This window comes from Bufo bufo, chromosome 2, assembly GCF_905171765.1.
Source record: "Bufo bufo chromosome 2, aBufBuf1.1, whole genome shotgun sequence".
In the NCBI taxonomy this organism is placed as follows: domain Eukaryota; kingdom Metazoa; phylum Chordata; class Amphibia; order Anura; family Bufonidae; genus Bufo; species Bufo bufo.
The window spans coordinates 610,532,587-610,558,591 of record NC_053390.1 but is presented as its reverse complement, the minus strand read 5'-3'; the positions used below and the strand labels follow the sequence as shown (position 1 = coordinate 610,558,591).

Here is a 26,005-nt window from a genome sequence, read left to right as displayed (position 1 = left end):
TAGCAGCAGTGCTGAACTTTTTCCATTTATAGACAATTTGTCTTACCGTGGACTGATGAACAGCAAAGCTATGGAGATACTTTTATAACCCTTTCCAGCTTTATGCAAGTCAACAATTCTTAATCGTAGGTCTTCTGAGAGCTCTTTTGTGCTAGGCATCATTCACATCAGGTAATGCTTCTTGTGAAAAGCAAACCCAGAACTGGTGTGTGTTTTTTATAGGGCAGGGCAGCTGTAACCAATTCCTCCAATCTCATCTCATTGATTGGACTCCAGTTGGCTGACACCTCACTCCAATTAGCTCTTGGATATGTCATTAGTCTAGCGGTTCACATACTTTTTCCACCTGCACTAAGAATGTTTACATGGTGTGTTCAATAAAAACATGGTAACATTTAATTCTTTGTGTGTTATTAGTTTAAGCAGACTGTGATTGTCTATTGTTGTGACTTAGATGAAGATCAGATCACATTTTATGACCAATTTGTGCAGAAATCCATATAATTCCAAAGGGTTCACATACTTTTGCTTGCAACTGTATTTGTGCTTTTCTATCCAGTTTAAAAATAAAAACAAAAAAAACACAAGAACAGAAACTAGAGACCAAATATATGCAGTTCTGACATCTGTTTTTTATATAGATGCATCAGTTAAACTGATCAGTGTTTTTTTAACTGATCAGTTTAACAGAAAGTAAAAAAAATATAAAATAAAGTGGTGTTAAAGAGCTCTTGCTTAGGCCCCTTTCACACTAGCGTTGTTAAATTCCGGCAGGCCCCTAGAACTCAATACCGGAAAACTTTAACGCTAGTGTGAAAGTACCCTTAGATGTGCCTTTATTTTAAATCAGAGAAGTCTCATATCACTGCTTAGTCTTCTGCATACAGATTAGTCTAAAGTTGAGAGAAATGGACGATTTTGACCAAAACGAACGTTCGCTGGCTAAAATTTAACAATAGTCTTTTTAGCCACTCGATGACAGAGCATTATCGTCTAAAAAGATGTCGGCCGTGTTTAATATTTCCGTCTGACAGACATAGGAAAGATCTTTTGTTAAAAGAAAGATCGTTAAAGAACAAAAGATCTTTCTTTGAAAGAATATTCCCAGAAAGATCTTTCGTCCATCGCCCGGCTTCACTGAATATGTATAGGGGCAGATTGAACAGCCGTAACGGCCAAGATGGACTAAGACTGCACCAGAACCATATGCGGCTAAAAAACACTGCGTTTCACTGGGAAATCACATGCAGCCAATTACCACATTGCGGTACAACATGAAATGTACGTTCAGTTTATTTGAAATATGTGTTTTCGGATGCTTTAACTGCACCTCACCTACTGTGTGTGACTATATCCGAATGAGTCAAATAATTTTACAGATAGGCAACTATGAAAGTGAAGGTTTCCATTTCTGCTTCATCGGTCAAGACATTTAATATTCAAACAAATCACAGAATGGAAGCAGATTTAATTAAAATCACAGAAAAAGGCCAAACTTAGGGCTGTACTAAACTACCCAATGTTCAGGCAGTGCAACCGCCGATACATGATAACACATCCATCGGCACTCGTCTGCACCGGTCTGATTACACAGGCCGATGGAAACAGCTTTTCATTAGTTGATCTATTAAAAAGCCAATGGCTGAAGATCGCACGGTGTAATAGGGCCACCACTGACAACGGCAGGAGAAGTCAACAATTCTCAGCAGGCAACAGACAGGACACACAGAGGGACATTTATTAAAGAGTTTATGCCTTAATTGTGGAGTAAAAGAGATGCACATTGCGGCACACGCCATATGTGCGACATAACTTGCGACTTTTTAGGCTTCTCTGCACTTTTCTGGCAGTGGCAAGACAGGGCTTAGAGAGAGGGGGCATGGCTTTGCATGGCCAGACAGATTTACCATCATTTTTACTCTCATTCAGTAATAGTAACCACTACAAATCTCATTGTTCACTTCACTAGTGTCTAAAATAATATATGTGGGGCAATGCAAGGAAACAATGGGGGTCATATACACTGCTCAAAAAAATAAAGGGAACACAAAAATAACACATCCTAGATCTGAATTAATTAAATATTCTTCTGAAATACTTTGTTCTTTACATAGTTGACTGTGCTGACAACAAAATCACACAAAAAAAAATAATGGAAATCAAATTTTTTAACCTGTGGAGGTCTGGATTTGGAGTCACCCTCAAAATTAAAGTGGAAAAACACACTACAGGCTGATCTAACTTTGATGTAATGTCCTTAAAACAAGTCAAAATGAGGCTCAGTAGTGTGTGTGGCCTCCACGTGCCTGTATGACCTCCCTACAACGCCTGTGCATGCTCCTGATGAGGTGGCGGACGGTCTCCTGAGGGATCTCCTCCCAGACCTGGACTAAAGCATCTGCCAACTCCTGGACAGTCTGTGGTGCAATGTGACGTTGGTGGATAGAGCGAGACGTGATGTCCCAGATGTGCTCAATTGGATTCAGGTCTGGGGAACGGGCGGGCCAGTCCATAGCATCAATGCCTTCGTCTTGCAGGAACTGCTGACACACTCCAGCCACATGAGGTCTAGCATTGTCTTGCATTAGGAGGAACCCAGGGCCAACCGCACTAGCATATGGTCTCACAAGGGGTCTGAGGATCTCATCTCGGTACCTAATGGCAGTCAGGCTACCTCTGGCGAGCACATGGAGGGCTGTGCGGCCCTCCAAAGAAATGCCACCCCACACCATTACTGACCTAATGCCAAACCGGTCATGCTAGAGGATGTTGCAGGCAGCAGAACGTTCTCCACGGCATCTCCAGACTCTGTCACGTCTGTCAAATGTGCTCAGTGTGAACCTGCTTTCATCTGTGAAGAGCACAGGGCGCCAGTGGCGAATTTGCCAATCTTGGTGTTTTCTGGCAAATGCCAAATGTCCTGCACGGTGTTGGGCTGTAAGCACAACCCCCACCTGTGGACGTCGGGCCCTCATATCACCCTCATGGAGTCTGTTTCTGACCGTTTGAGCAGACACATGCACATTTGTGGCCTGCTGGAGGTCATTTTGCAGGGCTCTGGCAGTGCTCCTCCTGTTCCTCCTTGCACAAAGGCGGAGGTAGCGGTCCTGCTGCTGGGTTGTTGCCCTCCTACGGCCTCCTCCACGTCTCCTGATGTACTGGCCTGTCTCCTGGTAGCGCCTCCATGCTCTGGACACTACGCTGACAGACACAGCAAACCTTCTTGCCACAGCTCGCATTGATGTGCCATCCTAGATAAGCTGCACTACCTGAGCCACTTGTGTGGTTTGTAGACTCCGTCTCATGCTACCACTAGAGTGAAATCACCGGCAGCATTCAAAAGTGACCAAAACATCAGCCAGGAAGCATAGGAACTGAGAAGTGGTCAGGTCACCACCTGCAGAACCACTCCTTTATTGGGGGTGTCTTGCTAATTGCCTATAATTTCCACCTGTTGTCTATCCCATTTGCACAACAGCATGTGAAATTGATTGTCACTCAGTGTTGCTTCCTAAGTGGACAGTTTGATTTCACAGAAGTGTGATTGACTTGGAGTTACATTGTGTTGTTTAAGTGTTCCCTTTATTTTTTTGAGCAGTGTATTAACACCCCATACAACAGTTGCTCGGTCCCATTATGTCACTTTTTAACGCCCATGCGCCTAAATCTGGGCATAAGCCTCAGCTTTTACGCGGTCCTTGACACTGGGGAGAAGCGAGGCCATTTGCCTCAGCAAATAACTAACTTTTATGGCAAGAAACTTGCGTAAATCACGGAAATCTAAATTTCAGTCTAGACATATGGACTGGTGGAGGACAATTTATGACGAGGCGCAGGAGTCTTTGATCAGTGACCCCCAATATTCCCCATGAGGAGAGCAATTTTCCATGAGGTATATCATGTATTTGACGTCACATAATTGTTTCTGTTATGACCAGCGGGTGAGAACCCGCTGCCCTACGTGACCGACTCCCTCTGAGGGCGATGTCTAAGGACACCCCTCGTTCTTCACACGATACCTCTGATGGTGAATTGAGACTTTCCCGAAGGGAGTACCAGGGAATCGGGACCAGAGTATGACCCTACTGGACTAAATTTCAAGCGTCATAGCAAAGGGTCTGTATACAGTACTTGCATCCATGCAAAATTTTAGTTTTTCCTTTTTAATAAATTTGCAAACATTTCTAAAATTCGGTTTTCACTTCCTATTATGGGGTATTGAGTGCAGATTGAGGGGGAAAGATTTAATTTGTTTTTATTTTGGCACAAGGCCGCAACATAACAAAATGTGAAAAAAGTGAAAGGGTCTGAAGACTTTCCGAATGGTTTGAGAACTTCTTGTTATAGATATGCTTTTATTATAACAACAGTGGCCAAGTGGTTAACACTAGTGCCTTGCAGCTCTAGGTTAGAATCCAACCAAGGACAACATCTGCATGGAGTATGTATGTCCTCTCCGTGTCTGCGTGGGTTTCCTCCTGGTACTCCAGTTTCCTCCCACACTACAAAGACATACTGCAACTTAGGCCGAGTTCACACGAACGTGTGTGAACCGTGCTGCGGCCCGCAAATTGCGGCCCGCAATGCACGATCGCCGGCCGTAGGTCAGCCGCATCGGATCGCGGACCCATTCACTTTAATGGGTCCGCGATCCACCCGTTCCGCAAAAAGATAGGACATGTTCTATCTTTTTGCGGAACGGAAGTACGGGACGCAACCCCACGGAAGCATTCCGTAGTGCTTCTGAGGGGTCCCTCCGTAGCATTCCGTAGTGTTCTGCGGCCGTTCCGCAATTCCGGATCCATTGAAGTGAATGGGTCCGCATCCGTGATGCGGAATGCACACGGAACTGTGGCCGTGTATTGCGGGCCGCAATACGGCCACGGATCACACACGTTCGTGTGAACTCGGCCTTAGATTGTGAGCTCCATTGGGGACAGCGTGATGCTAACTTCTGTAAAGCGCTGCGGAATATGTCAGCACTATAAAAGTGAGTAAAATGAATTTACCTTCACATTTTCAGTCTGATGGAATATGATGTATCTATAAGGGTCCATTCACAGGTCAGCAAGTGTTTTGCGGTCCGCAAATTGCGGATCCGCAAAAACACGGGCACCAGCCATGTGCGTTCCGCATTTGGCAGACCGCACATGGCCGGCACTATGATAGAAATGCCTATTCTTGTCCTTGGCTGCGGACAAGAATAGGACATGCTCTATCTTTTTTGTGGTGCAGCTGAGCGGAAGTGTGGATGGACAGTACACAGCGTGCTGTCCGTATCTTTTGCCGCCCCATTAAAATGAATGGGTCCTCACCCGTTCAGCAAAATTGCGGAACGGATGCGGACCCACTCTTGCAGACGTGTGAATGGACCCTAACGGTGAGACTCTTTAGCATACATTTGACAACATTCATAGTCCCTGCATTGAGGACAAGTTTTACTTACATTAGGCACATCCACGGCCACCTCCCGCATGGCACTAGGCCTGACATCATTCATCGCCTGCAGGAAATCATTCAGAGTGATTACCACTGAGCCAGCCACTTCAATGTCGGATGGGTTGCACATCTCTTCTAGTTTTCTCCTCAGAGCTTTCAAACCTGCAGAGAAAGCCATTCAGTCATGCATTATGTTGCTACACGAAAATAATACACAAATATATATATAATTTATTAATAGGCATTTAAAGGGAACTGGCCCGGAAAAAGTTTTTAAGGATAGTAAACAGCATTAGGAAAGTTGCATCAGAATCTGTAATTTTTATCGTAATACTCCCTGCTGTGTAATACATGGAGAGGACTCCTCTAGGAATCCTCTGCATTATTTGTGCTTTCTTGGCAGCCCTCTTTACATTACACTGCCGATCTGCAGACGCACAGTGGGTGAATAGGTGTGAGTATTATAGGGATTATGCAGCGGAAACATACTGATATCTATCCTTAGAATAGGTCATCAAAAATCAAATTGGCGGAAGTCAAACTCCCGACACTCCCGCTGGTCAGCTGTTTAAAATGGAGACTCGTGTGAGCGCTGCTTCCTCTTCAGGCTTACCTACGCGTCGCCTTGCTTGTAGAGGCAGCGCAGAGTAATTACAGCTACTCGTCCCATTCACTCGACCTCCGCCGATCTGATATTGATGACCTAACCTGAGGATAGGTCATCAATATGTACCCACTGCACAACCCCTTTAAGTCACAGATTCTGATGCAGCCTCCTTTACACTTGTCACTGCTTTCTGTAGCTGTTTCTGAGCTCACGTGACTGGAGATGGGCTGTGTCTTTTGTACTGTATCCTGCCATTACGAAATCTGATAAAATTTTATATTTATTAGTGTTGGGCTGTGTTCACATCAGTTTTTTGTCCCACGTTTAACATATAATATATATATGACGTATACGTTAAACAGATGCCTTTGATGGACACCATACTAAGCATCCACCATCATAGGGTTCAATTGTAAAAAAAAAATTATAATAATAGTATCCATTAACGTATACTTTTTTGGATTGGCAGGATGGGAAAGCGTTTTCCCCAACATATATGTTAAACTTGGGGGGGGGGGGGGGGCGAATCTATGCGCGCACACAGTCTTAGTAGTCCTAATGATTTGCACATACCATAAACCCGTATTTAAGTATATTTGTCTGCTGGTATTTGCTTTCATAAAGGTATATTACAGTGATGGCCAACCTCCGGCACTCCAGCTGTGGTGATACTACGACTCCCAGCATGCTCCATTCATTTCTGTGAAGTTCTGAGAACAGCCAAGCAAGTGTACATCTTGGAAGTTGTAGTTTTACCACAGCTGGGGTGCCGAAGGTTACCCATCACAGGCCTAGGATAAGCTTCAAAGCCTTACAGCCAATTGTGTTCTTGAAAAGTTAGTTATGTAAAAACTAGGGTGCTTTGTAGGGTTAGGGGGCTTTCACATGTAGGTTTTTGATGGTGGTTTTGTGCATTTTTAGTGGTGTTTTTTTTGCTGTAAAAAGGCCAGCTCCAAATGTCAGCTGAAGGTCTATGAAAAATATAAACCACAGGACACACGAGAACTTTTTTAAAGTTGCTATTTGTTTAAGTGGTGTTTTTAGTCTGTGTGGCTTTTTTTCAAAAATCCAGCATGTTGTAGCTCTCAGATTTTTTTGGCGTTTTCACATCCCCTTCTCTAGAGTAAAAACGCCATGAAGAAAATGCTACTAGGCAAACCCACTGTTTACAAAAACAAAAAACACACAAAAAAAAGGTGGCAAAAACAGCAAGTGGCTGAAAAAAAATGATGCATGCGGTTAAATCTGGCAGTTTTTTGGTAAACAGCTATGTGTGTAGAGACTCTTAATGTGTCCAGAGATGCTTTAACCTGACATAACGCTGCGCCACGCAGCATCTGGTGCCTACACAGAAAGGCTGGAGAGCTATAAAAGGGCATGAACACCTGCCTGAACTCCCCAGGCTCTCTTACAGGATCACAAATATTTGCAATCCAGACTTCCTGTAATGTGGCACATTCATAATGAACAGGATACGCTACAATATCAATAAAAACATTCCAGGAGGCCAGCTGGAGAAGAGAGAGCTCCAGTCTTCAGGCAAAGGAAATGCTACAAATATCTTCCCTATTGTGACCGCAGATCATATTTGAAGCTAATTATTTCATGAAGCCCAATGGCAATGGCAGACAAGTTCTAACGATACATCGGGTTCAACAGATGAATGCAAATTTATGAACAAGACCATGGCAAGAAAAGTAACCAAACTATTTTAGTCATGTAATACCCTGTGCCTAGAAAAACTGCCTCCTGCACGTAGAAGGGGTCATTTACTGTGACACCCTACACCAGAAACTCACCTAACTCGCAAACTTGCAATTTGCAACTTTTATAATGCCACTAGGTGCAAGTGCCATCGCCTTCTGAAAAAACCTGCAGGAGAATCTGCCTCAAATCCTCCTAAAAAAAAAACTTTGTGTAAACCAACCCATGGAATATTGCTAGGATATGCTATCACTTTGTGATCAGGGAAGATTTCTGGAACCACTACCTATTCTGAGAATGACGAGACTGTAGCGCTGGTTTAGTGATGCATTGCCTTCTATGGGTAGGTTCACACTTGCAATGGTTGCTGTCCGGCTGAAAACCGTCACCTATGACGGAAAGTGCAACGGTTCCATGGATCCCATTATAATAAATGGAGTCCGGAGGGAAACGGCAGTATCCAGTTAGGCCAAGTGTGAACCTACCCTCAGTTTTCCCAGCACTGTGGTGCTTCTGACCACTGGTTCTGTAGTGGAATTTCCCAGCACAGCAGATAGCTGAGAGTGCCTCGCTTCCCTAGTACATTAACTCCGATATATCATAGATGCACTGCCGCAAGTAATGCCGCTTACCAGATCCAGCTGACAGTGGAGTAGAATGGCCTTTATCATTTATCATCACTGACTAATGTATTGTTATTATCCATATTGCTTCCTTTGCTGGCTTCATCCATTTTGCCATCATATCATACACTGCTCCTTTCCATGGTTACAGCCACCCTGCAATCCAGCAGTGGTGGCCGTGATTGATCACTATAGGAAAAAAGTGCTAGACTATGCGCACTCCTGCGGTCCTGGCCACCAGAGGGGCCGGTGCCTTTTCCTATAGTGCGCAAGCACAAGCACCACTCCTGGATTGCAGTGGTGGCCATAACCCCTGGAAATGATCAGAGTATAAGGCCATAGAAAAATAAATCAAGCCAGCAAAGGGAGCAATATGGACAATCACAACACATTAGTAAGTGTCTTAATTATTCATTTTCTGTACATGATAAACGCCATTTTCTGAAGTGAGACAACCCCTTTAAAAAGGAAAAGTTTTTCAATACTGATTGACATCCAAAAGATAAGAACATGATGGTTAAAGTCAATGCACAATACGCATATAAACATATATGAACTGTAAATCACCAAGGGGGGAGATGAATTCCTATTGGGTTGTTATTAAACCCACAGAAAAGAAAAAAAAAAAAATCTGATCTATTTATGTTTCTAAAATCCAGTTTCCTCTCCCCAAATTGGGGAATGAGTGATCAAAGCTTTCCAAACAAAGCCTGAAGTCATTCTAGTAAAATGTGCGTGCACAAGCCACTTCTGGGGTCATCACTGAGCTGGAAACGCTTTCTACATAGAGCGATAATAAAAAGCAGACAGGCAGTGAGAGCATGTATTTTCCTGTTTCCTTGTGCTGTTTTCATAATCATAAGTCTCTCCTCCCACATTACTCCGGTGCGGAAACCTGACCACACAAAACCTAATAGGATGCATCGGGCTTTACGGCATTCCACAACAAACCTGCAGCGAATCGCCGATGTGCGTGCCATTGTATTTCTCTCCCAGACACACACTGCAGGGAAAATCATATGTCAACTGTAAGATCCGTAATCCTACTAGATTCCACGTGCACAACCTAAATATTGCATACAGACGTGGCTGTCCCGTGGCTAGAGTTTTCAAAGGGACTGCCTAATTCCAGAGATTATTCGGACTATGATTATTATCACATGACAACTAGAAAAATACAACTCTTGGTGCAGGCCGCATATGTGAAAATTACAGGTATCAGCGAGATTTTGTTTTTCGCCAGATCGCTCATTAGTATTTGCATAAATGCTTAAAAAAAAAAAACTGAGTAGCTACGGCCATGGCATAGTGGCACTGGATTTCATAGATAAACACTTGCATGATTGTCTTGTCTCTGCAAGAGAAAGCCTCTTTTTACCAGCCTCACCCGCCATGTGTCTCTCCCTGCTAAAGGCATGGAGAGACTGTAATCAGTGCTGGATCACTCATCTGGATAAAGGGTCCTAGCAGAGGACCCTTGGCTGACAATGTCAGTGGAGAGGAATGCTTTACCCTCCACTCAAGCTTCTTACTCTCAGTAGATCAATCAGCATATCGTTATGTGATGTCATCTGGTCACCAATTCTGGATCAGGGATTGGCATACGCCACTTTCTACAGTGCACACAGTTTGGATCTTGACCAGCCATTTATCAGTGCTCCATGGGAAAACCTCCCATAAGCTGTGTCCGAGCCATCTTACTCAGCCATTCCTCTGAATCCTACTCCGTAATGATGAGGGGGCAAACACCCCAAAACAGCTGCCTGTGGTTGGATATTTGGCTTGGCTAATTTCCCCTGTTATGTTCCAAGGTTTTTAAAAAGTTGGACACTGACTCTTAAATGCTAGAGAAGCTAAAAGATTTATACAAATTAGGACATTATCCTATTAGATGTGTGCACCTGGACCCAAGTAAATGGGCCCTAAAAATGTTGCTCAAGTGCCAAAATCTACCATGCACAACATGCAACTTAGGTTGAAACAAATCTCATTGCTTCGCCAAAGGTCCATGTGAGATGACCATGCAGGAACCTGGCCCTGTTAATCAGGAAAGAGAGGCATGGGCTGGCAGAGGAAGCAGGAGGAGCAAGGGTCCACAGAGTGGCTTGGGCATACCCTCAGTGCAATTAAGTGCATTAAAAGTACTTTTTCTCTAGATGAAAGGAATGAACTGCTAAGTTAAAGGTACAGCCGATTGTCGGGAAGGTCCTGGGCAGCAGAGTGTGGTTTAGACAGCACGCTCTGCTGCCCGAGAACAATGATTGAGGTGTCCACACCATTTCATCTGAAGAACGAGTGTTTCGCTCTTTCATTTGGTGATCTGCGGCACCTTTAGACAGGCAGATTATCAGGAAGAACATTCGTAGGAACGTTGGTTCCTAATAATCAGCCCATTGCATGCAGAAACCCTCGAAAGGCCACACTGCGCCAATTTGTGCCACTTTTTGGGCGCAGACACATTAGTAAATCTGGGCGATTGTGCCTGGTTCAACAGTGAATATCCTGGCGTCAGACTCCATTTGAAAACGCTGCGGAGTCCAGCCTCAGAAAGCTTTGTGTATTCTGGAAGTTAGGAATTGTTCTAAAACACTAACGGTAAAAAGTGAAAGGCAATACATGTTATGCACACATAATGCATTTCCATCTACTGCAATATTTACTATACACACAGATGGCGCACATCAAAGTGTACAAGCCCATCTGCCCAGTCAAGGTGACTTCTTATAGATGATCTATAAACTAAACAGATTTACCTCTCCTTGGGCCTCCAAAGGAGGTGAGTTGCTTTAGTGCAGGGATGCTAAACCTATGGGCCCTCCAGCTCTTGTAAAACTACAACTACCCCAATGTCCTGCTGCAGGCTTATAGCTGTAGGCTGTCCAGAAAAGCTGGGAGTTGTAGTTTTGCAACAGCTGGAGGGCCGCAGGATGAGCATGCCTGCTTTAGTGCATAGGTCCCATGTATAAGAGGTCCCCTTGCCAGGACATACACTTCGATCAAAATGTATACCACGTAGCTCACATTTATGTGTTTAGTAAATATAATATTGGATGCAATTTAAACTCCACATATTCAATGTTTGCAGAGTGCTACTGCATCTTGTGTTTGCTTTTGTATAGCAGCTACAGCGTACGTGCAGTTGTGCATGTATTCCACTTTGTAGGTTGTGCTAACATGGCTTCTTTCTAAATGTCTCTACTAGCTCGAGTCTTTTATGGCATCTTGTCCTATGGCCAGTAAACAACCAGGTGACTGCATCTTTCCACGTTCATGAACATACTAGGACCAAGACCATTTTGCTAATCATTTACATGTAACGTCTTCTTTTTCTCCATGCCAACAGAACGGTATCTGCTAAGGTTATCCAAGGGCTCCAGTAACTCATACAGCTATAGACCAACAGTATGAAGCTGCAGACATATTAGGCAGAAGGAGCTCCAAAATAAAGTTTCCTCTTGTATGCCAGAAACTGTGCAATGCTCAAAATACAGATACTTACAGAGCACTATTAGCTGACAAGTAAACTATGCAGTTTAATAACCTCCTCTGAGTTTTTCTTCAGGTCTGGATTTAATATTTGCTAGCTGCAATCACTTGAAAATCAGCTCTTTCCTTTAATACTTGTCCATTTGCCCCAGGTTACCATACTGAATGAGGATGTGGTTTTGTGGTTTGTTCATTCTCTTTCCTGGTAGCCTCAGATTTATTTGGATGTCTGTTATGTGTTATATGTTTTGTAAGGAGGCATAATTCTTTTCCGAACAATTATGGTTTCCCAAAATGTAATTATCCGTGTGTTAAATATGAATGCAACTCTTGAGGACGCAGAGAAGTCCTTAGGAACTGCGACATATTTTTGGCTGTTGAAAGGTTATGTGGGTGGATGTACACGCTTTTATAATTCTTTATGGGGCAGGAAGCTCTACTGTTTGTACAGCCATAATGTAGGATTGCCAGCAGCCCCCAGCGTGTAAGGATGTAGACATCAGAATCACGCAAGTCAGGCACACTGTCTACAGAAATACAATTCTGCTCTTTGCTGCAGGACAGCCCCCAGACCTCTACCTCTTAGAATAGTCCCGGTGTAGTTGGCAGATGACACATGGAGGTCAGAAACACCAGTGCAAAGCACGAGAGAAACAGGCAATGCACACAGAAAGAACCAGAAAGAGTACAATTCCAAGGCAAACACAGAATACAGGCATGAAACGGAACTAGGCACACTGGCAGACAAAAAGACTTCAGTAATCTAGGCAACAGACTTCAGGAACCCAGGCAGGCAGACTTCAGAAACCCAGGCAGACAGACTTCAGGAACCCAGGCAGACAGACTTCAGGAACCCAGGCAGACAGACTTCAGGAACCCAGGCAGACAGACTTCAGGAACCCAGGCAGACAGACTTCAGGAACCCAGGCAGACAGACTTCAGGAACCCAGGCAGACAGACTTCAGGAACCCAGGCAGACAGACTTCAGGAACCCAGGCAGACAGACTTCAGGAACCCAGGCAGACAGACTTCAGGAACCCAGGCAGACAGACTTCAGGAACCCAGGCAGACAGACTTCAGGAACCCAGGCAGACAGACTACAGGAACCCAGGCAGAAAGAAAAACTTCAGGAACCCATGCAGACATACTTCAGGAACCCAGGCAGACAGACTTCAAGAACCCAGGCAGAAAGAAAAACTTCAGGAACCCAGGCAGAAAGACAGACTTCAGGAACCCAGGCAGAAAGACAGACTTCAGGAACCCAGGCAGACAGACTTCAGGAACCCAGGCAGACAGACTTCAGGAACCCAGGCAGACAGACTTCAGGAACCCAGGCAGACAGACTTCAGGAACCCAGGCAGACAGACTTCAGGAACCCAGGCAGACAGACTTCAGGAACCCAGGCAGACAGACTTCAGGAACCCCGGCAGACAGACTTCAGGAACCCAGGCAGACAGACTTCAGGAACCCAGGCAGACAGACTTCAGGAACCCAGGCAGACAGACTTCAGGAACCCAGGCAGGCAGACTACAGGAACCCAGGCAGAAAGAAAAACTTCAGGAACCCAGGCGGACAGACTTCAGGTACCCAGACAGACAGAAAGAAGCCGGCACACAGAAGACAGTCAAACTGAGCCTGGGACACAGAGCATTAGCCGCCACACACAAACAGATGGATTAAAGCGTTTTACTGATTCTAGCAAGGCTAGAGGTCTTGGCAGGCTGTATGGAGACAGAGCAAAATCTCAATTGCACAGGCAAAGTTGAGGAACAGAAACACAGGATATATAGCAGGTTGATAGCTAATTAGTCAAACAGGTGCACACGCACACAGCAGAGCAGATTAACCCATTTAGTACTGCAGCTGAGGAGGGACACAAGCACAATGACTGAATTTACATACAGGCAGCCAAACACTGGAACACAAATTCAAATAAATCCTGGGTTAGGCCTATTTGAACAATCTCCCAATACACAGTGGTAAAACACATATTTCAAATGTTCCCTACACGGATGTCATAGGGCCCCAAGGCAAAATTTTATATGGCGCCACCCTGCCCAACCAATTTCCCAATATGTGTGTGTCATACACCCCCGGGTCAAAAGGCACCCTCCTCCTCACCCACTTTATCCAACTTCTATGTTGGAAAAGGTGAAACAGATGCTTCATAAATATAAAGCTTATTCTGAAAACCATCTCAATGCAGTAACATCAGACAACGGCAATTAATATACTGATATCCTGCTTTCCTTATATGCCTGCCTCAGTGCACAGGAATGTATACCGTTACCATTGATATCAATGGAAGCTGTACATAATTTCTTTGCACTTTCCTCTCCTAGTGCTGGCTAATGCATCGAATTTATGTTGTGAACAGGGGAGGCAGTTCATAAACAGGCATGGTCTGCCTTTTCATCCATAAGTAAGATAGCCCTATAACTATACACAACTATTTTCCTCAGTAGTCTCTATTATTGCAATACAACCCTGCCCCCTCACTACGTTTCACACCCAACACATCTCTCTTACACATCCTGCTATTTCAAACTGGACACACATGGTACATTGTAATAATATCCGTAAATATGATTTTGTGGGCAATTTTCAACCTCTCCATTTTAATTTTTCCCTGTTTTTCTCCATTACATTTCTTTAAAGGGTTATTCCAGTCACAGCAAGATATCCCCTATCCACAGGATAGGGGTTAACTATCAGATTGGTGGGGGTCCTACCACTGGGAAACCTACCGATCCCGAAACGTGGGCCTCGTACCCTGAGGAGCCCCTCTGAAATGGACAGAGCGGTTGGTCGGAAAAGCGAGCTCTGTCCATTTCAGGTGGGCTCCACATGGCAAGAGGCCCACGTTCTTGTGGTTAGTGGGAGTCCCAGCGTTAGGACCCCCATCAATCTGATAGTTATCCCCAATCCTAGGGGTCAGCAACCTCCGACACTCACTTCACTTCTATGGAAGTTCTGACAACAGCCAAGCAAGTGTGCATGCTGGTAGTCGTAGTTTCACCACAGCTGGAGTGCCGAAGGTTGCTGATGCCTGCCCTATCCTGTGGATAGGGGATAACTTGTTATAACCGGAATACCCCTTTAATGAATCTGCATTTGTCCCCCATGACATTAAACATATTACTCAAATGTAATACACATATCCAACTATCATTTGTTTATTTCTTCTACTTTTTACATATACTACCTATGGACAAACATACAGTCCTGATCAAAAGTTTAAGACCACTTGAAAAATGGCAAAAAAAACATATTTAGCATGGCTGGATCTTAACAAGGTTCCAAGTAGAGCTTCAACATGCAACAAGAAGAAATGGTAGTAAGACAAAACATTTTTTGAGCATTCAATTTAATGAAAACAACGGTTGCGGTTTTGATGCGGTTTTCCTCAAAATGTATCCCTGACCTTGCAATCCTACTCCAAGAACTTTGTTTTAATGTTTTAACATTGTAGCAATTATATGGGGAGTAATATTTATTATTAGTATGTTCATTTAACTATGTTTCAAGTATGAATTGTAATAGATATGTAACAGCAACCAAATCCACTCCACATATTGGAACAAGCAGAAAAAAGCACAATTGTGGGTGGGCCAATACCATTTAAAAGGAGTGAGAATCCACTCACTCGGTGGCCACTGAGGAAGGGGCGTAAGACCCTGAAACGCGTCTGGCATTACAGAGTGAGCGTGGATTCAAGACAAGAATAAAGCAACTGGATATCAAGCTGTAAGCGCAAGAGATCTACCTCTAAATTTGAAATTACCGCCGCACAGCAGTGACGTCATCTAAGCGTCTGCCCGGAACCCCAGATCACCAGGTCACGTGGGACGCCACAATCGGCCGAGCTCGGCCACCTGGGAAACCAGCGCTGCGGCCAGGCAGCAAGGAGGGGTGAGACCGGGAGAGCATAAGCGGCTGGACATTGTAAGTAACCTGGAGGCTAGTTCATATGTGCTTTACCTGTACGCATCTCTGAACACTGGACATTTGTTTCCAGTCACCATTAGTGCTCCATCTCACTTGGACATAATTCATTGATTCATTGGTGCTACCTTCCGGATATCCAATACCACTACCACTATTGGGACATTTTGTGCTGCCACATTCCCCACACAGCATTATATAGGTTGTTATAGATATTACAACCAAAATTGGGACATTGTTTGTATGAACTTTGTGTGACCACATTGTACCCATAGTAGTGTGCAGGCCGGTGCACAATAGATATTGCCATCAGCATTGGGATAGTGTGTATTAGAGGCTGTTACACCATATGTACTTGTTGTACGTTTTATGTATATTTTAGGGGTTTGTTTTTAGAATATTAAATACCATTTATTCATTCATTCAGTGTTTCCCTTGTGTGTGTGCCCCCTCACTTTTCTATACGTCTTACAATCCTTTTAGGTCCTGTGGGTAGGACCGGAGGGTGAGCACCTATCCATACGAGATAGGGGTGAGCCGCTGTATTTCATTTACGATTTTTTACCCAACATCTGGACATAGCCAGCGGCCGTTCGACGCCCCTGCACTTCCTGAAGCTCCATTGTTCCACTGAAGGAAAAAGCACCCTAGACCATTATGGCGCCCCCTCCACTGTGGCGTGTAGAAAACATCTCAGGTGGGATCTGCTTGTTATGCCAGTAACGTTGGAAACCATCAGGACCATCAAGGTTACATTTTTTCTCATCAGAGAATAAAACTTTCTTCCACCTTTGAATGTTCCATGTTTGGTGCTCTCTTGCAAAGTCTAAACGAGCAGTTCTGTGGCATTCAAGGAGACGAGGTCTTTGAAGACGTTTTTTGTTTTTGAAGCCCTTCAGTCTCAGATGCCGTCTGATGGTTATGGGGCTGCAGTCAGCACCAGTAAGGGCCTTAATTTGGGTCGAGGATCGTCCAGTGTCTTGACAGACAGCCAATTGGATCCTCCGGCTCAGTGCTGATGACATTTTTTTGGGTCTTTCACTTGACTTTTTTGTTCCATAACCCTCAGGATCATTTAAGAAATTACTGCATGTCTTACTGCGTCCCACCTCAGCAGCGATGGCACGCTGTGAGAGACCCTGCTTATGCAGTTCAACAACCCGACCACGTTCAAAAAGGGAGAGTTTTTTTGCCTTTGCCATCACAACGTGTGACTACCTGACAGAAAATGAAAATGAATCCACAAAATTTGAATCAGCTGAAAAACAGCCTGTTTCAGTTTAATCATTATTTTCAATTAATTGAATGCTCAAAAAATGTTTTGTCTCACTCTCATTTCTTCTTGTTGCATGTTGAAGCTCTGCTTGGAACCTTGTTAAGATCCAACAATGTAAAATATGATTTTTTGCCATTTTTCAAGTGGTCTTAAACTTTTGATCAGCACTGTATTTATATACAAATTTTTATGTAATTATGTAGGCCGTGAAAAAGGTCTTAGGACGGGACCGAAAAGTTGGCCAAGCTTTGTTCTGGGTGGATCAATACAGAGATAGAAATGATAACATATTTCTAGGTGTGGTGGTGTTTTACACTATCTACTACTAGAGAACCAGACAACCCCTTGGCAGAGTGTTTACCAGATACCTCTACACTTCATGGTAGGCATGTCACTGGCTACTTAGGTTAATAAAAATAATAATAATGGCTGCACACACATACAAACAATAAAGCTGAAAAATGGGGATGATTCTAAATTCTAATAGTATTATACCTACTATAAAACAGATCAATGGAAGCTCTTAGCGCACATTTTGATCAAACTTGTGTCGGGCCCATCTATCAGGTGTCCAGGTGGCTTCCGCCGACGGGTCCCTATCACTAATATACCGCCTCTCTTGGACTTATCCAAGTCCACATTTCCAGGGCAGTGTAGGAACCAGCTACATTTGTACTTTGCTCAGGTGCTACTCAGGCTACTTAAGAGCAGGGTATATAGTACAGTTTTGGCGGCCTCTTATTACGACCTGGTCATGTCCGTCAGCATGGTGAGCGGAGACAAAAGAAAGGGAAAAAGAACGCATAAACTGGAGTAAAATACATAAGACAAAAAACTTTCTGGGAGTGATATTTCATCATGTTATTTCCTGAATGAATTTGTGCTTGAAGGAGAAAGGCTTCAAATTACAGTTTGCGGTCCATCTGTTATGGCTTAAAGGGGTATTTCAGTTTTGTGATATTGATACCTATCCTCAGTATAGGCAATCAATTTCAGATTGGTGAAGGTCTGACTTCTGCATCCCCGGTGTTCAGCTGTGGCGCTAGTGCGAGAGCTGCGTCCTCTTCAGTGTTTACCTGCATGCCGTCTACATTGTAGTCGTGGTGCAGTATAATTACAGTTTGCTCTCCAATTCACCTGAATCGGAAGAACAGCTGTAATTACACTGCACCACGACTACAATGTAGACGGCATGCAGGTAAACACTGAAGAGAACGCAGCTCTAAGGCCCCTTTCACACGGGCGAGTATTCAGCGCGGATGCGATGCGTGAGGTGAACGCATTGCACCCGCACTGAATCCCGACCCATTCATTTCTATGGGGCTGTTCACATGAGCGGTGGTTTTCACACATCACTTGTGCGTTGCGTGAAAATCGCAGCATGCTCTATTTTGTGCATTTTTCACGTAACGCAGGCCCCATAGAAATGAATGGGGTTGCGTGAAAATCGCAAGCATCCGCAAGCAAGTGCGGATGCGGTGCGATTTTCACGCACGGTTGCTAGGAGACGATCGGGATGGAGACCCGATCATTATTATTTTCCCTTATAACATGGTTATAAGGGAAAATAATAGCATTCTGAATACAGAATGCAAAGTAAAATAGCGCTGGAGGGGTTAAAAAAAATATATATAATAATTTAACTCACCTTAATCCACTTGATCGCGCAGCCGGCATCGCTTCTGTTTTCTTTCTTTGCTGTGTGTAGGAACAGGACCTGTGGTGACGTCACTCCGGTCATCACATGATCTTTTACCATGGTGATGGATCATGTGATGGACCATGAGTGACGTCACCACAGGTCCTGTTCCTAAACACAGCAAAGAAAGAAGACAGAAGCGATGCCGGCTGCGAGATCAAGAGGATTAAGGTGAGTTCAATTATTTTTTACTTTTTTTTAACCCCTCCAGCGCTATTGTACTATGCATTCTGTATTCAGAATGCTATTATTTTCCCTTATAACCATGTTATAAGGGAAAATAATACAATCTACATAACACCGCTCCCAAGCCCGAACTTCTGTGAAGAAGTTCGGGTTTGGGTACCAAACATGCGCAATTTTTCTCACGCGCGTGCAAAACGCATTACAATGTTTTGCACTAGCGCGGAAAAATCGTGCATGTTCCCGCACCTTTTCCCGCAACGCCCGTCTGAAGGAGGCCTAACAGTAGCATCACAGCCCCTTCAGACAGCTGAACACCGGGGAAGCGAGAGACCATCACCAATCTAAAATTGATGACCTATACTGAGCATAGGTCATCAATTTAAAGGCAATCTGTCATCATGATCTTGGATTACTATCTGGAGTAATATATGAGTAGTACTACAGATGAGGAGTCCAGATCGCCATTTTTTATTTTCCAACTGCCCCCAATCCCACCCCTGCTGTCAGTTCTCAAAGAGGCACTGAAATACACAGCCTGGACTGCTGTGCTGTTCTAACATTATGGAGAGGACTCATGTGCGCATGCACAGTAGTCCTGACAATGTATTTTAGTACAGCTTTGACAACTGACAGAGTGGGAATGGGTGGGCAGTAAGAAAATATAAAATAGTAATTAGACTCTTTATCTGTACTACTACTCATATACTACCTCAGATAAAAGTCCAAAATGCTGGTGACAGACTCCCTTTAATGAAACCAAAATACCCCTTTAACCTCTTCACGATATCTGCCAATCTTGTACGGCTGATGTTGGGTCTTTAAAGATTGCGCCCACTGCTTAGCGGAGCAAACATGATAGCTAGCGGGGACCTGCTGTTTCATACAGCAAACACCCGAGGCTAATGTCCGCAATCGATGGTAATGCCGACCACGGATATTTAACCCCTCAGATGCCCTCAAGGGCGGAAATTGGGGGAAAGTGTTCTATGCACGTAATGAGCTGTACTAGGCTTCCAAGCTCATTACATGTATATTACAATTCAGGCCATCAGGTTGCAACATTGAATTGTAATATAGAAGTTTCTGTATAGGATAATGAAGCAAATTGCATTATTTTATACAAATTGCAATCTCATGATTGCAAGTTAGGGTCCACATGGGGACCTAAAAAGTGTGAAAAAATGAAAAAGTTAAAAAAAAGTTTTAAAAAATTTAAAAATTCTAATTACCTCCTTTCCCCAGAATAAAAATAAACAAATAAAAAAAAAATACATCATGGGCATTGCCGCGTGAGAAAACGCCCATACTGGTATAATATAAAAAAAAACATCCCATACGGTGAATTGCGGAAAAAAGTGTCCAATTAGCCGTTTTTTCATCACTTTACTTCCCAATTTTTTTAAATGAAAAGTGATCTAAAAGTCATACACACCCCAAAAAGGTATTAGCAAAAACTACAGATCATCCTGCAAAAAATTAGCCCCCACACATCTCCACAGACAAAACTATAAAAACATTATAGGGTCAGAATATGGCAATGACAAAAATATTATTAAATTATTTCAAAAGTTTTTATTCTTTTTCATTAAAGCTTCTCTCTACATTGTATGTCATATTAAATGGTGGCATTAGAAAGTACAACTTGTCCCACAAAAAGCAAGCCCTCATACAGCTATGTGAACGGAAAAATAAAAAAGTTATGGCTCTGGAAAGGCAGGGAGCGAAAAACAATAACACCAAATTGGAAAACCGCTGAGTCAGGAAGGGTTTAAGGCCGCAACGTCCAGTTTGAGCAGATCTGCCATTCACTTACCAAGTCACAGAAGGATGAAAAATATGACGTAACCTTCAAAAGCAGTTGTTGGAGAATAGCCTACCTGTAAAGTCAACACATGGGTGCCCCCCGTCTGTACAATGTATGCTTGCACAGAGAGTTTTGGCTGCAGGCACATCACATGTTTTTTTTAATAAACAACATATTGCAAAGCTCTCTTGATATAAAAAAGATCACTACATTATGGAGTTTATATACATCAATATATATGTTTTTTCCTTTATTTTCTTAGCAGATCAAGCATGCAGTCTTCTCTTGGACAGCAAATATCCAACGATGCTATTTGCAAACTGGGACAATAGTTCTTTCTTATTTTCATTAACTGGAAAGATTATGACTGGGTTGCATTACATTTTTATGTTTGAATCTTTGTCAAAGAAAATAATAAAAGAAAATAGAAATGCCGTCCGACTGTACTGGGAACGGTCTTTATGGCACAGTAATGACACACGTTGTTAAAGGGATTCTGTCATGAGATTTTACCCCTATAACCTAAACATATGCCCATGTCCGTACTAATAACATGAATCCTAAAGCTGGCCTTAATAAACCTGCTTGTGGCTCTATTAGCCCAAAAAACAGGTTTTTATAACCTGTCAATCACCTACCTAAGGTGCCCAAGGGGACGTCCGTTAATACAGGGTGCCCGGCTGCACCCATCGCTGTCTGGTGCCCAGCACTGCCTTCTCTGTCTTAATCGCCGCCCTCTCTGTCTACAGTGCCGCCTCCGCAATCCTCCCGTCCCTCTGCCAGATCCCGCGCGAGGCGGCGCTGAGGTGAGGAAGGCGGCACTGTAGACAGGGAGGGCGGCAATTAAGACAGGGAAGGCAGTGCTGGGCACCAGACGATGATGGATGCGGCCGGGCACCCTGTATTAACGGACGTCCCCTTGGGCACCTTAGGTAGGTGATTGACAGCTTATAAAAACCTGTTTTTTGGGCTAATAGAGCCACAAGCAGGTTTAATAAGGCCAGCTTAGGATTCATGTTATTAGTACAGACATGGGCATATGTTTAGGTTATAGGGGTAAAATCTCATGACAGAATCCCTGTCTCCCTGGCTCTGTTCTCTATATAAGTGTGGGTCCCAGCGGTGGGACCCACATCTTTAAGACAATGGGGGCATATCCTAGCGATATGCCCTGATTGTCTATGATGAGACAACCCCTTTAACTTTTTTGACTACATTTTGGTGTGGAATCTGCTCTGAATTCCTTGTCAAATTGGTTAAAGACAGCCGGCGGCTATCACTCCGGATCCTCTAATCCACACGAGTGCTCGGCTTGGCCACGGTCAGACTCCTCTGGCAGCAGCTTATCTCCTCGAGAACTACAGGATCAGACAACTGACATTTAAAAGGGTTGTCTCATCTCAGAAAATGAGAGCATATCGCTAGGACCCGCAAAGGGAACGGAGCCCCGCAAAGTGGTGGCTGAAGGACTCCAGTCTGGCCACCAAGTGCTCTTCCCATAGAAGTGAATGGGAGCGCACCGCGCATGACCGGCCACCGCTCTCCTTCACTTCTATGGGCCCAATGGAAATCGTTAAGCCAGCGCTCGGCTATTTTTGAAGGCCCAATAGAAAATGAATGGATGGTGGCTACGCATCCACCAGTGCTCCCTCCACCACTTTTGGGGCTCCGTTCTCTATATAGATGCGGGTCCCAACGATATGCCCCTATTGTCTGAGATGAGAATAACTCTTTAACAATCCAATCCTTATCACCCAGTGGGAGAGTCAGGACACCCCACGTATCTAATGTGTATGGCCAACAATACTCTTCACAATACCAGATGATAAGCCCTTGTGACCGGTGACAGCACATCTCTCCTCTATCTCCCCGGTGGCTGGTTAGATATTGAGCATGCTGAGGAGGTATAATCAGTGACCATCAACTCCCAACTCTTCCCTGACAGAAATGAATATTTTTGACCAATCCTCTTGTTCTCCCGGTAGATAAGCCACCACTAGAAAGGTCTGGCAGCTACCTTCTCCACTCTACCAATTGAATAAACATACATGTTCATCCAAACCAAATGTATCTGTGTATGGGGGAGGCCAGGAGGGAGTTGGTAGAGATAGCTGTCAGCCAATGATCATTTGGTCGAAAGCTACTGAATGTGTATGGGTGCCCTAATAGGCAGGGAAAAAAGTTTTACTGTATATGAAGACATTTATATTGATGTATATAGCACAGAGAGAAGAGCCAGGCTTGGGAACCTGCATCTACATGTGACAATGAGCCATCTAGAGTACACACTGAACACTGAAGACGGAGGGGGTCATTTATTAAACAGAAATTTCAGGCGCAGATTGCGGCGCAAAGGTCCTTTGTACCGCAATCAATGACTTCTCCCCGCTCACGCCAGGTCTAAAAAAAAGTGGCCATGGCGTGGGCAGGGAACGGGCCAGCAAGCCCATCTCATTCAACATTTTCTACGCCTGGTTTAGGCGTGGAAAATGGTCTAAATGTAAGACAGCGAGGAAGCTGTTTTACATTTAGAAGCGGTGGTGGATCGGCAGAAGTTATGAAGAGGCGCAGGCCTCTCTATAACTCCGGCAGATCCACCTCCGCTTCTAAATGTAAGACAGCTTCCTCGCTGTCTTACATTTAGACCATTTTCTACGCCTAAACCACCGGTCCTAATAAATGTGCCCCGGATTTATCCTAGCAATGCTCATTATGGGTTTCTTCAGAATCACGTGATAGAGTATATTACAAAAATGGTCCTAAGCTCTTCCCCTGCACATAAAAAATACTTGTGACGTAGCGATTTTCAGTTTTCATTTTTCTCACCCTGCCTTCCCGAAGCAATAACTTTTTCACTTTTCCATTCAAACTGCCATATGAGGGCTTGTTTTTTGTGTACTTTCTAATGGCACCATTTAATATTACATAAAATGAAGCTGGAGAAATTCCAAATGAGATGGAATTGGGAGAAAAACCACACACAATTCCCCCACCGTTTTATGTGTTTTGTTTTTACAGTGTTCCCCATGTCATTGTCTGGGTCATTTTTTGCACAGTGAAAAAACTTTGTGAAAAACCAGCAAATTGGCTATTTAGATTTTTTTCCAGGATGGCGTCCATTGTACAGGATAAATACATGTATATTAGAATAGTTCTGGCATTTTGGGATGAGGTGCTGCCTATGATGTATATTTTTTATTATTTATTTATATTATGGGGAAACGGGGTGATTTTAATTTTTATAGATTTTTTTATTTTTTTATATACCCCCTAGGGGTCTTGAACATGCAATTGCATTTTACCCAGCAGATTATGAAGAGTTTGGCGTTTTCCTATGGAGGCCTGCCGATGCCTACAGCTGGTACCAACATTGGCATTATTGTACTTTATTGTATTGTACAATTATGGCATTATTGTACTTTATTTGTGTGTGTTGCATTGCCTTTTTTTCTTTGTGTTTCTAGCCATGGCAGCGTGCACCTGCACATTGGGATGTGCTGACTGACCCCCTTTTTTTGCAGTTTTACTCAGCTGGAGGTGTGGCAGACTCCAGTTGGTCGTGAACTTCTGACTAGCCTGTCTGCCCCATAGGCTGATTTTAATTAGAGTAAGTATAAAGCTGTGGCCTCCTCTCATTGCATTGATTGGAGGCCGTCTGGCACCAGGAGAGGTATAGAGTGCGCTCAGCATGCATGTTGGCACCTGCATTCCCTGGATTTAATGGAGGCCGTTAAGGCACCAAAAATGGTAAAAGGCAGAGTGAACCAAGCATGCGTGTGGAACCAACACTCCCTGAATAGATATCAGGTAGTATTTAGTGGTAGGTTCCTGTCTGATAGAGATCGCCTTGAAATTTGGCAGACGGGCTCAGATAATTTTGTACAAAATGTATTTGCCAAGAACCTAGAAATTTGCTAAATAAGCGTAGCATGAGCACCAGAATGTTTTCTACAATTATGGCATTATTGTACGTTACTTGTGTTTGCAGAGTGCTGTTGCATTGTGTTTTTTTCTTCTATACTTGGATAGGGGATAAATGTTTGTAGTGAGACAACCCCATATTACTTCATCATAAATACCTTTCATTAGCTATAATGGCTTGTTTTGTCTACAGAGGAATCATTAGGTGAAATGTGTGATTACGACAGGTTTTGTGTGTACTAATAGGACGGCGGCCATTTTATTTCCCCCGATGATTGCTCCCTAGACAAAACAAGCCATTATAACGAATGAAAGGTATTTGGGAATATATTTATAATAAAGTAACATTTAAGTATTTTCTTGATTCCCAGACAACCCCTTTAAAGAAGCACTTGGGGTTCTTTTTTTCATTGTGCCCCCATTTGTAAACTACAAGAAGGATACGGTATTGCAGCAAATCATATTACCTCCGCTCTGGCCGCTGTTGCATCATGTGACCTGGTGTCTGACCACCCCAGCCTCTGCTGTGACATTTGGAAGTACCTTTCTATTCAAGTCTATGAGAGCCTCAGACTAGCATAGAATGGGGGAGATTCATCAAAACTGGTGCAAAGAAAAACTGCCTTAGTTTTCTATAGCAACCAATCAGATTCCACCTTTCATTTTTCAGAGCTCCTTTGGAAAATGAATATATCAATTTATTGGTTACTAAGAGTCCCCGTGTTCATTTCCATTCGCTTTCATACCATGCTACGAGTATATCATATAATTGTAACCTGCTGATGATGAATACGTTCATTATTATTTGAGGCTCTAGATCCATTTCAGTGAACCATAGAGGAAGCCATGTTTGTATACCAAGGAAGTGCATAAACACAATACCCTATCTAACGTAATATTTTGTGGAAATGACTCCTTTATGAAAAGTAATGGGGCACTGGCAGGGAAATCAAGATCCTCACAATTGCCAGATATGCCTGTCCGCAAAAAGCTGTCATTTACAAGTTCATTTCCCAGCACCTTTCCTGCCTTATTATTGGAACGGTTCCGCTCACAACCTGAAAGATTGCCATTGAGGCATCATAGAAGGGAATATGGTGGATGGCACTTACATGGACAATATACTGAAATATCCTTAAAGGGGTTCTGCAGTTTGCTTAAACTGATGATCTATCCTCTGGATAGATCATCAGCATCTGATCGGCGGGGGTTCGACACCCGGGATCCGATCAGCTGTTTGAGAAGGCAGCGGCGCTCCAGTAGCGCCGCGGCCTTCTCACTGTTTACCGCTGGCCCAGTGACGTCACGACTAGTA

General features: G+C 43.7%; 1 protein-coding gene across 1 annotated transcript in view; it reads right to left on the bottom strand.

The window, feature by feature from the left end:
* SPATA5 (spermatogenesis associated 5) overlaps window positions 1-26,005 on the bottom strand; it is a 404,503-nt gene that overhangs the window by 315,469 nt on the left and 63,029 nt on the right. The window contains exon 10 of the mRNA XM_040418419.1: window positions 5,447-5,601. Within this exon, the coding sequence (XP_040274353.1) occupies window positions 5,447-5,601 (155 nt within the window). The remainder of the gene's footprint in view (window positions 1-5,446; window positions 5,602-26,005) is intronic.